This window comes from Ammodytes marinus (genome assembly GCF_949987685.1).
Source record: "Ammodytes marinus genome assembly, chromosome: 15".
Classification (NCBI taxonomy): domain Eukaryota; kingdom Metazoa; phylum Chordata; class Actinopteri; order Uranoscopiformes; family Ammodytidae; genus Ammodytes; species Ammodytes marinus.
This window is the reverse complement of record NC_137219.1, coordinates 12,756,967-12,769,364: the sequence shown is the minus strand read 5'-3', so window position 1 is coordinate 12,769,364 and position 12,398 is coordinate 12,756,967. Positions and strand designations below refer to the sequence as shown.

The 12,398-nt window shown below is 40.0% G+C and overlaps 1 protein-coding gene across 4 annotated transcripts in view; it reads left to right on the top strand.

The window, feature by feature from the left end:
- Positions 1-12,398, top strand: part of myo6b (myosin VIb) — a gene marked incomplete at its 5' end in the record, with an annotated part of 37,945 nt that overhangs the window by 5,111 nt on the left and 20,436 nt on the right. For 2 of the 4 annotated variants that reach the window (XM_080043074.1, XM_080043073.1), the window contains 9 exons: positions 199-279; positions 1,917-2,097; positions 3,506-3,650; positions 4,968-5,125; positions 5,516-5,607; positions 6,032-6,104; positions 7,236-7,363; positions 8,234-8,329; positions 8,673-8,843. In XM_080043074.1, the coding sequence (XP_079899200.1) occupies positions 199-279; positions 1,917-2,097; positions 3,506-3,650; positions 4,968-5,125; positions 5,516-5,607; positions 6,032-6,104; positions 7,236-7,363; positions 8,234-8,329; positions 8,673-8,843 (1,125 nt within the window). Of the gene's footprint in view, positions 1-198; positions 280-1,053; positions 1,063-1,916; positions 2,098-3,505; positions 3,651-4,967; positions 5,126-5,515; positions 5,608-6,031; positions 6,105-7,235; positions 7,364-8,233; positions 8,330-8,672; positions 8,850-12,398 lie in introns of all 4 variants that reach the window. The other 2 variants (XM_080043075.1, XM_080043076.1) reach the window with 2 other exon arrangements.

The window sequence follows — 12,398 nt, the reverse complement described above, 5'->3', positions numbered from 1 at the left end:
GCAGGCAATTACTGCATGCAACTCACAACAACATTGGAAGACAGTACATTAATCTTTTGGGTGATGAAAATCAATAGAAGTATCCCCAATAGGTTTGACATCACGAGTCAAATTAATTTATACCGTATCAGAATTTAATAGACCAAAATACTAATTATGTCTAAATGTTTTTTTAAGCTGATTTGTTTTCTTTTGTAGTACCTGAATCGAGGATGCACCCGATACTTTGCCAGCAAAGACTCTGACAAACAAATCATGCAGAACCGCAAGAGTCCTGAGGTAATGTCACGTTCTGTTCTCGCTTAATCACTCTTATCAAATAGTTGATCGCTTTCAACACTCGCGGTATATATGTCTACAGTATGGAGCAAAGGAAATTAATTATTTTTTGGACACTTTTGGATTCTTTCCCGTGCAATAAATCCATTCGGTATGTGCACATTACTCTTTACCCAACAATGATAAATAGGCACTGGACTGAAGAAGAAAAATAAAATAAAATGTGAAATGATATGCAGGAACCAGCCAATAGGAATATTTCATGTCAAGAATATAGTTCAGGTCTATGCATTCGATGAATTATGTATGACATGAAAAATAACTAGAGCTTTGTTGAGTGGCACGGTAAAGCCTGCAGGAGAATTGTAATTAATATCATGAAACAATTAGAAAAATGAGTGTGATGCGTTGTTCTCTGAGGGACTAATTATACATGTTCATTGTACCTACTGTTTTCTTAGATAGAATAATATGTTGTTTAATGCTAATCACAGTTTCAGGAAAAATCAGGAAAAACCTGTGAAATGATTGATCAACCTTAGAGCCAATCTTTACCTCTATATTTTTTAAATTTAATTCTTATAGATTTTTTTGTTTCTGGAAGTAAAGAGGCAGTTGGTGTCGGATTTGTATTATGTTTATTTATTACATAATGTCAGTTATATTTCCAAAGTAAAATGTTCTTTATTTAACAATTCTTTCATTGTTTGCTATTAATATGGTGCTAATGAACCATTCTATATCTGTCTGTCCTCCCACGTGTGTGATATATAGGACAACAAGGTGACGTTTGATTTCTTATCAGGGCTTTGTGCTCCCTGCTCTTTATCCTGTGTATTTCCTACAGTAAACACTGGGACTCTCAGATTCTACGTCCTACTGTTTGTAGTGCAAACAGGAAATAAGAGTGCATGCTTCCTCTTTAGTCTGCATGTGTGTGCCAGGTTTTGTGCGGGCTAGGTGGTGCTCCGATTTGAAAAATGAATACAAAGGATGTTTGCTTATTGAGCTTTTTACTGTCATACGATGCAGGGCTGCACAATTATTGTATACAGTATGTCCCATATTTTACAATAAATCTTTTTTAAAGAATGAGATTTTGTTTTGAAGCTTTTGAAAGTAAAAGTTGATGATATAACATGCTGCTGCCCTCAAAACAAGGTCCAGGAATGGTCTCAAATCGTACAGTTTCATCAGGAGTATGTATTAAGCAATAATTGTGCAACCCATGTCAAATATCACTGTAGTATGATCAATCTACCATCTCAACTCCTTATTTCATTTGCTCTCTTTCTTCTTTAATTGTTTAAACACATTACTGTGCTGTTGGTGGGGGCTCTTCTTAGCACATTCATGTAAACTATTTTGATCTGTTCTAAAAAGCAAAGTCCATGATAAACATGTTGCTTTTATAGTTTAGTGTGGACTGTTGGGCTTCCTCCGATTACATTTTTAATCAGATTAACTCAACATTTAAGGAAAACGTTATGATATTGCTCAAACGTAGAGCATAGATTACCATTGCTGAATTTAATCTTGTTTGAGTAACTCATGATTTTAAATTGAATTCTCACACCCTAGTCTGTTTTCTCCTTCGATTTCAACTTTCCTGACTCACTCACTCTTGCGTTTGGCAGCATCTAAAGGTGGGCGCCCTGAAGGACCTTCTCCTTGACGACCAGGGCGACTTCACCAGGATGTGTGTGGCCATGAAGAAGATTGGTCTGGACGACACTGAGAAGCTGGACCTCTTTAGGGTGGTCGCTGGAGTTCTGCATCTGGGCAACATTGACTTTGAAGAAACGGGGAGCTCCTCAGGTTAGACAGTAGTTAAACTACAAATAGTTCTCCAATAATCTGTAAGATTCTCTCTCTCTTTTGGTATTTTTTTTTTCTTCTTCCGGACAATTACACACAATACACAATTTTCTCTTTGCATATTCATACATATATTTATACTTTGTGTTATAGTCTGAAGGGTGGCAGGAGAAGCCAAAGGCTTATCAGGTCCCGCCCCCACTGCCATAAGATTCAGATACACAGCTACTGATACAGTTAAAACTTTTTTTTTCTTTTTTTTTAAGAAGATGCATTCCAATACAATTTTACAATTTTAGGTCTCCTTATTCATTGCCAGTGTACAACAGACATGCTTTCCATTTTCCTCTCTGCCTGTGACAATGCAGATAGTGATATGGCCTTGTCCATTTCTTCTCTAGTAGTCTAAACACATCTGCAAAAGTATTCAAAACAGTCAGTCTGTCTGCTGACCTCGGCTGCAGTCCCATAACATGCAGTGTATTTACAAATTCTTCAGTCAGTGAATGAGTTTAAAAAAAAAAAGTAAATCAATGTTTGTATCCCCACAGATAAATATCTTCTTTTGATTTGCCTTTGAAAGTAATTCTCCCATGTATTCTATAAAGTCTTCCATTTTTGAATCAGGTGTTCTGTACACACAGCTGATAATTAACATTTTCATCTTTCTTGAGAAGGATATTTTTATTTAGATGTATGGAGATTTATTTGAATGTGTTACCATTATTGAGTTCTTCCCCGTGTGAGGGGGGATTATCCGTTCAAAAGGCGCATGCTCGGCAATAAAGAGGAAGAACATTTATTGTAAAATCTTTATTGAACTGTGTATGCTGCCTATTGAAATTAACATCACAAGTTGGTGTAATATTTGTAGTTAATATGAACCATGTGATTCCACAGATGTGTGTTACAGTTTTAGAACAATTTACAATAAATCCACGGTCCTTTGATAACACCAAGCTTTAGTCTCTAGTGGTGAAAAAGAACCACTGTTACCCCGAAAACCAAGATCAGTCTCTCTCTATTTCTGACCCTATTTCCCTGGCTTGTGTTTTCTTTCTTTCTGTCTCTACAATCAAAGTCTCTGTGGAACAAATCTTTACACATTCAAAACTCTCCTTGAGGGTAGTTTTTAGATGTATTTCCCTCCCCATACTTTACAGCCACTGTACCTGAATACCAGCTTTGTATCAGGCTGTTAATACCAGGAATCTCAAAAAGACGTCACTGTTCCATTGTAGGACTAAGCTAAAAAATTATGTTCATAACTGCTAAATCAGGCAGATTTTACAGTCATTTGTAAAATGTAGATGCTTTACTGCAAAGGCCTGGATTTCTAAATTTTACAGTACTTAAGTGGTTTTGTTTTGTTGGACAAGGGTGATTTTTTTCTTACTCTCTGTTTAAGGTGGTTGTGTCCTGAAGAATCAGTCCAGCCAGACTCTGGAGTACTGTGCGGATCTGCTGGGTCTGGACCAGGACGATTTGCGTGTCAGCCTCACAACCAGGGTCATGCTCACTACAGCAGGGGGCGCCAAAGGAACAGTAATCAAGTAAGAACAAAAGCGGTCAGCCTTGAAGATGTGTGACTCTCTGCAACATCTTTTGAAAGTGTTTTTGATGAGAGACAAAGATCCTCTTGCTCATTGTTTTCTAGGAAATGAATGGCTTGAGTGCAAATTATATGATAGAGTATGTAATTCCTTACAGGCAAGTGCTCTGTGGCTGCTAAAGCACTCGCAGAAGACTCCAGTTGAAAAGGGAGTCAGTGACACAAATGTAGAGGGACGTTTGGGACATCTTTGCCTAAGTAAACTGTACTTCTACATGATTGAATGTGGTGCAGTATTGGCACGGCTCCTGTGTACTTTAGTGGTGATGTGGTGTAAGAGTGATGCGGCCAGGTTTGATGGATTAATATTGCAGGAAGGCCAGATGCCGTCCTGGGCTGCAAGTCTTTTCTAGACATAAATAATGCAGTCTATATCTGATGGGGCAGGCAAGCATGGCTACTGTACAGTGAAGGCCGGGTGTCTGGGGAGCAGGTGGAGCCAAGGGAGGCGGGACCTTTGTTATTATGCCCAAGACAGATCCACCCTACCCCTGGGAGGTTGGGGGTTATAGCAGGGCTCGTGCTGACGTCATCGAGTCAGGGATGAATGGTTCTTTGACTAGTGTGCATGTGAAACATTGCAGTGGATAAAGATGCCTGTCACTTAGATGAATGAAGGCGGATCTCATGTGTTTTCTAAGACATACTGCTCTAACTCTTTAATGCCATAATGAAATGGAGAAATAATGGCCTATATTATGACTGAATAGGGTACCCAAACCTTAGCATACGTTGACTATTCCTTTTTACTAATGGAGGAGGGTTTTTGTCTTAAGCAGACTGTGTGGGTGGAATACCAAAAGAAAAAGTGGGTGACAATCTATCATAACAAAAGACAGACCTTTTGATTTAAATTCATCTTTTTCCCAGCTGGGACAGCTGAGCTGAACTCTGGGTCGCTGTGGAGCTGCACTTTGTACAACCCCTCAACCCGTCTTAAATAATTCAAACATAGGGTTGCGTTAAAGCACCATTAGAGAGGCTAGTAGAGTTCAAGTGCCATATCTTAGTTTTAATGGCTCATATTTAACTCAGAAACCCTCATTTCAAAATAATCACCTATATTTTAGACTGTTGAGATCAGAAGGGGAACTGCACTATGCGGCAAAAAAGTGTCCCATCAAGTTCGACACAGCTAAACTTTTGCAAATTGGGTTGATTACGAAAACAATAATAAAAGAGATGGGGTCAAGAAGAGAGACAAGTGTGTCCCAGTTTCTGACTGTCTCTCACTGCCCCACTTTGTGTTTCCCTCCAGGGTGCCTCTAAAGGTGGAACAAGCAAACAATGCCCGCGATGCCCTGGCCAAGGCAGTGTACAGCCGCCTCTTCGATCACGTGGTCAAACGAGTGAACCAGTGTTTCCCCTTTGACACCTCCTCCAACTTCATCGGGGTTTTGGACATCGCAGGCTTTGGTAATAAAATGCAGTTGGTGTTCAATAAAATGTGAATGTTTCAATTGAAGCTAAATACAATGTGTTGATTAGGCCCCAACATGACAGATAACATAACGGACAAGCTGAAAGTGAAGGCTTCCTGCCTTCCAGATTTATTGTGTTTTGCTCCTGTGTAATTGGCAAGTTTGTTTAGAATGCAGCCTATTAAGGAGACACTCGTCTATGCAGCTTGCTTCTTAATATAAGTACCCCAATGCATACCCACACTTCATTAACACAGCTCTTGCTTCAGAATTAATTTGATCCCTTCTGCTGTGATTAACGAAGGCTTTGCAAAAAAAAACACTAATTTGTATATAGAAAATGAATTGAAATATATATTTTTTTCTGCTTCTTCTGTTTTTTCAGAATATTTTGAACATAACAGCTTTGAGCAGTTCTGTATCAATTACTGCAACGAGAAACTGCAGCAGTTCTTCAACGAGCGTATTCTGAAAGAGGTGGGTGAGCAGCGTGTGGATTACTTCTTTTACTTCTCTTTCCCGGGAAACCTTCCATGTCATGTCACTCACAAGCCGACGTCACATGACTCTTTCATGAGCCAGGAAGAGGTGGTTGGTTGGCAAACTGAGCTTCTCTATCTTTTTCTCCTGTGATATTTCCCTCCGTCTCTCATTAGAATGCTAATTTCTCAAGGGACACCATGAGGCCTTGTTTCTCTCCTGTGATCTCTTAACGTTATTCTCTTCCAAGGCCTCCAATTAATGCGCCACAACTTGGGTCCCTCTTCCTCGTTATCTGATATGTGTGTTGTGGGCTTGATGGTTTTTCGTTAGAGGTGGTGGATGATTTTAATTTCAAGAAGGCTGTTTTTTTTGGTTTGTTTTTTATTGTTGTTTTCTTCTTGTGGCGTTGTCTATGCAGGAACAAGAGCTGTATCAGAAGGAAGGGCTGGGAGTAAATGAGGTGCATTATGTTGACAATCAGGACTGCATAGGTGAGTCTCTTTGTCAGCTTCCCTCCTGGCACTTCTCAAAAGTCCACAAGATTACCTTGAAAAATGTCACAGTGGAAAAAAATATATATATACAGTATATATTTATTTCAGCATGAAAACATGATGCAGGACTCAGATTGATCTCCTTCTAAAATAAATAAGCATATCTGATTTTGATGTGGTTCAGAATCTAAACGGTATACATTGGTTTTACTTGGGTGTTCTTTGGAAATGAAAATGTGACCACAGAGAGACACTCTGCGACATCATTAAAATGAAGTGTTGCCTTTGAGGACTTGACAGAGATGTGGCTGTCTGAGCCCTCACGCCACAAATGTACCGAGGTTGGTTCAAGTGCAACATCAGCTCACCCACATGCCTTTCATTTGAGCCATTCTGTGTGCACAGGGCTATACGTCAGAGCAGCCAAAATACACCTGTCAGGGGGACAAAAATACCAACCTCTCATTATCCAAGAAGCTGGCATATCCATGTGTCTGACGGAAACAAGCGTAATGAGTGTTTGGCGGTTTCAAGGCCACTTTTGTGAAATGAGAAGCCGGAGAAATAATGCCCCATGTTTTATTGTTGTCTTAGGCCACGAACAAATCCTCGAATAAATGGGCTGAAGTAGTCAGCGTATCAAGGTGAAGCAGTTTGATTTGTATTTCAAAGGCTGTGATAATTCAGGTGCGAGGTTAACTGACGGCCGTAAATAACATTTCTGACTTGCAAATGACCGTTTGGGTTGGCCATTAATTCACTCATCAATCCTCAGGATTTATGCACAGGTGCTTGTTCATGTAAATTTCTTGCTGAGCTCCTTGGCTGTTACATTATATTCCAAACGCATCAGCACATATGAATAATTCAGGTATACGACTAAATGAGCATCCTGATCAACATGTCTTGAATATTCACATCCAGAAGCAGTAAGCTGTGAAAATTCAAATGTCCAATCAATGTCATGTTCATAAAACAGAATGTTTACTGGTTTTCTAACTTCTGCATCATAATGGCTGCTGTGCATTTCTAAAAAACATGTGTAATTCCGTTTTTTCTCAACTAACATGTAGCATCTTAGGTATTAGGATATTAAAAACTGATTAGACATATATTTGTTGTTCCTAGACTTAGTGGAAGCAAAGCTGGTGGGAGTCCTGGATATTTTGGATGAAGAGAATCGTCTCCCTCAGCCCAGCGACCAACACTTTGCTCTGGCTGTTCACAGCAAGCATAAAGAACACTTCAGATTGACGGTCAGACCTCTTAGCTGTGCTCTCTTAGCTTTCCATCTTCCCCCCTTCTCTCTTGTTTCACTATGTTTCTTATTCTCTCTATCTCCCTCTGTCTCTGCCAGTAGTCCACTATTATTCTCTGTCTTTGTGTTCTTGTGTGAGACCGGGCAGGGATGCAACTGCATATGGTTTTGTCATTGTGATCATCTTTACTCCACCAATTTGTAACAGCAGTTTGATGAAATGATGCGTAGGCCCTTCCCTCTGTCCCCGCCATTGTCACTATTGTTCGTCACTCTGCCTGTTTCTCTGCAAGCATGAAATCCTTTTAGAGCCGTAGCTTTGACACCAATGCAAGCTTAAATATTAGAGTTGGCTGGCTGTACCCACTACTGCAGGGAGAGTTATTACTCAAACAAAGATTATTTCTATACATTAAGTAGGGTGACATCAAGAATGTCACCCTACTTAATGTAAATATTGATCTAAAGTAGTTGAATACGATTTTAGCAAACATTTCTGCCATACACTTTTCACACTATGGGGATAATTTGTCCACTGATGAAGCTAATGGAGCTTAAAAAGGCTCAGTGCTGCAATATTTCTTATCCTGAAGGACACTTTATAATACTTTAGCCAAATAAGATGAATGTGGCATTAAAGAAATATATCATGCCAATTTGAATAGTTTTTTTTATTTCGCCATCCATGCAAATAAAGATGTTAAATAACGAATAACGAATATTTTTTTGATCGAAATGTTTTCCCGTTTTCAATAGTGTTGTGAATAAACAATATTCTGCAAGAGATAGATAGTAGAGATAGTAATGGATGTCAAATCAATATGTTTTTAGCACTGCCATTGAATTTCTTTCTAATTCTCCCACTTAGGTTCCCAGGAAGTCAAAGTTGACAATTCACAGGAATCTCCGGGATGACGAAGGCTTTATCATCAGGCACTTTGCTGGAGCAGTCTGCTATGAAACGGTAATGCTTGACACAGCTCTTTATTATTATGGTGTGCAGTGGTATTCACAAAACCCAATAATGTTAATAAGCATCTTATAAGGTCCTTATTACCTATTAACTAAGGCTTATAACAAGAACCTTAATATAAAGCGTTACCCCCAATATTACTTTTCACGAATAATATATTATTTGTTGAATCTACAAAATGCCTGAAAAAACTGAAATGCACCCAATTTCTCTCCCTGTTGTAGTGGGTACAACAATATCGCCTACATATTATTATAATTTGTAACTTTATTATTGTAATCATCTGTCTAAATAGTCTGTCGCTACACTAATGTATACGTTTGCGTTTCCACAGAAACGCTTTGTGGAAAAGAACAATGATGCCCTCCACATGTCCTTGGAGAGCTTAGTGTGTGAATCGAAAGACAAATTTGTTCGAGAGCTGTTTGAGAATTCCAACACTGCCAAGGACTCCAAACAGAAGGCGGGAAAACTCGGCTTCATCAGCGTTGGCAACAAGTTTAAGGTCAGGGTGTTTGTTAAAGTTACAATAATTTTGTATTGTTAGACACAAATACAACCCAAAAAAACACCTTGTTGTAGTTGTTGATGAAAACAGCAAAATATTATTTGATATAGATGCATTTGCTGTTCTGATAAATGTATTCTAAATACTCTGTTATCCTATTTACCTTCTTTTCAGAATTTTGTAACTGTAAAGTCCAGACCTGCTCTCTAACTTTTAAATTCCATTCCTCTTCCCATCCCTCTTATTCAGGGTTTGACATCTTAGATTTCCTCCGGTCTCTCTCCTCTGTCCTCTGAGAAAACTCCTCTAAGGTGGATAGAGCTGGATAAAGTCAGCTTGAGGTAGAATAGAGAGGAGTTGGAAAACACAGGGAGTGAAGCACAATAAGAGGAGGAACGAATGGAGCACTCAGGCTTTCTCACAAAAGCGTGTTGAGCAAGCCAAAGGCAAACAACTTTCAGCATGTCTTATGTTTCACCAGCAACCACAAAAAACAACTCCTAGTCCTTTCTAATTCTGAACTGGGGTTTCTTTATCATTAATGTACTGTAGTCCCATGCTTTCATCACTAATGCACCAGGCATGGAATCAAGCACAAAGATGATGTTTAAAAAGGCTCTAAAAGCTAGACTGTTGTATATGGAGAGTAAATGGGTGCTAGTATTATTCATTTGTTTCAAAATGAGCCGCTCTTGCCTGAAGGGGATGTGATGTTTTTACAAGTAGGGGAGAGTGGGGTGAGATGTGCCACTTTTTACCCAAAGTTATTTTAAAGTGAAGCCTTGACAGTTATGTCTCCAACTCAAATATGTACATATATTTCAGTATGTTGTGCATCCCTGGCAATAAAAACTTTGGATCTGAAATAAGCTGTTTAAGAAATATAGTTTTCGGAAAAAAAGTTGTCTTGTGGCACAACTTGCCCCCTGTGTGGTGTAAGTTGTGCCACAAGAGAGAATACCATTGGGTAAATTGTGCCATTTATATATACACTCAACAAAAATATAAACGCAACACTTTTGTTTTTGCTCCCATTTTTCATGAGATGGACTTAAAGATCTAAAATTCATTCCAGATACACAATTGTACCATTTCTCTCAAACATTGTTCACAAATCTGTCTAAATGTGTGATAGTGAGCACTTCTGCTTTGCTGAGATAATCCATCCCACCTCACAGGTGTGCCACATCAAGATGCTGATCTGACATCATGATTAGTGCACAGGTGTGCCTAAAGGTGCGAACACACTAGGCATTTTACACGCGTAAGATTTACGTGCGTAACGCAGCTAAAATGTTGCTTGATCATTTTGTGTCAAAAATGGTTATACGCGCGTAACGCGCCTAGTCTCCCTCCCGATATTGTATTTCCAACAACCATGGCTGATCAGACCCGACACAACAGTGTGCATGTCCGCACAAAAACAACAACAACACGGCCAACAACTGTGCCAAAAGACAAACTGAACAGCACAAATAGCCTAGCATTAAAACAGCATTGCATATTCACGGCAGCTACATAACAAACACAGTTACAGCAGCATTGGTGCACGGCGGCACAACATAAAGGCAAGTAGCCAAAATTACCGTACCTGGCTGTGACAGGGGACCGTGGCTGGCGTAGATCAACACCGGTGCTTCGCTCTACTTGTCGTGAAAGTCCCGCGGACAGTCGTCATGTTTGGGTTCATAATATGAGGCGCTAGCCACCCGCACACAACAGGGTGAGTTAACTAATGCTATACGGCGCTAACTTTGTTTATCGGCTAAAGCACAGCCGCACATATTCACTGAATTAACCAGGAAGTCCATTCTCCTGGTTTACTTTCCCCACGTGTTCTAACCCCGAGCGGCTTCATACAGCACCGGCCGCCCGCAATAAATTTTTCTCCTCGGTGTCTTTCATCAGCCTCTGTGTACAGTACACTGTTCTCCGACCCTGCCAATGTATGTGACGTCGCGGGTCAAGCTCAACGCTGATTGGCCAACGCGGCTAATCGTCTCGCGTAGGAGCAACAAAAGTTAAATTATTTGAACTCCTCGCGTAGCTATACGCGCGTAATATATACGCACGTAATATATACGCGCGTAAACATGTTGCTTTAGCGCGAGTGAAAATGTTGCTTTAGCGCGAGTGACGCATTTACGCGCCATGTACGCGCGTAAACCAATGGTTCCCTATGGAAAAGGGGCGGATTTCATACGCGTCTGTACGCGTGTAAAGTGCCTAGTGTGTTCGCACCTTTAGACTGTCCACAATAAAAGGCCACTCTGAAATGTGCATTTTTTTGCTTTATTGGGGGTCTGGGGACTCAGAACCAGTCAGTATCTGGTGTGACCACCATTTGCCTCATGCAGTGCAACACATCTTCTTCGCATAGAGTTTATCAGATTGTCAATTGTGGCCTGTGGAATGTTGGTCCACTCCTCTTCAATGGCTGTGCGAAGTTGCTGGAGATGGCTTATGGTGGAGAAATGAACATTCAATGCACGAGCAACAGATCTGGTTGACATTCCTGCTGTCAGCATGCCAATTGCACGCTCCCTCAATGCTTGTGGCATCTGTGGCATTTTGCTGTGAGACAAAACTGCACATTTCAGGGTGGCCTTTTATTGTGGACAGTCTAAGGCACACCTGTGCACTAATCATGATGTCAGATCAGCATCTTGATGTGGCACACCTGTGAGGTGGGATGGATTATCTCAGCAAAGCAGAAGTGCTCACTATCACACGTTCTGAGCTACTGTAGACGATCAATTTCTTTTTGGTGACCAGCGTATACAGCCATGCCACTGGCACAACTCTCAGAAGTGTACTTTGCACTAGCTTCTCCGTTCTTGTGGAACCAACTGCCACCTGACAAATGGTATTCCCCCTCCATTTTTGCCTTTTAATCAAGGCTCAAAACCCATCTGTACACCCTGGCTTTTCCTCTCCATTAACTATCTTACTTCTGCAATACTATCTTTGTTTATATGTGGATGTATGGGCTTTATGTCTTTTTGTTATTGTTATTTTACCTTCATTGTTTACTTACTGAATGCACTATGTTCAGCACTTTGGACAGTTCAAACTGTTATAAATGTGCTCTTATAAATAAATGCCCTTCATAGCAGAAATGGGGTTTGTAATGTCTTTACATCCACTTAAAGCCAATTAATTTAGCTGATCATATCAACCCTTAGAAATTTGGAGGGAAATGTGCAACATTTGAAATGCTCGTCTTGCTGCCTTGACTTTCTGCCTATTGACTTTTCAGAAATGTTTTAACTGCATGGTGTTATAACCCTGCATATAGTCAACTCAAAGTAGAAATACTTTCAGGTTATCTGCCACAGCCCATGAAAACTACAGTTATTAAGCAACTCTTGAAAAAGAACAATCTAGATTTCTGAAAAGGCAGTTAATTTGGCAGCTTACCACCTTCTTGGCCCTAACAATTATTTTAATGTCAGCATTCTGACCACACCACAGCACCTAGAATGCTCTCACTATTATTAAAGCTCAGTGCTGCATTGGCCACAGTTAATCAAAGCATATTGCTGGACAGAC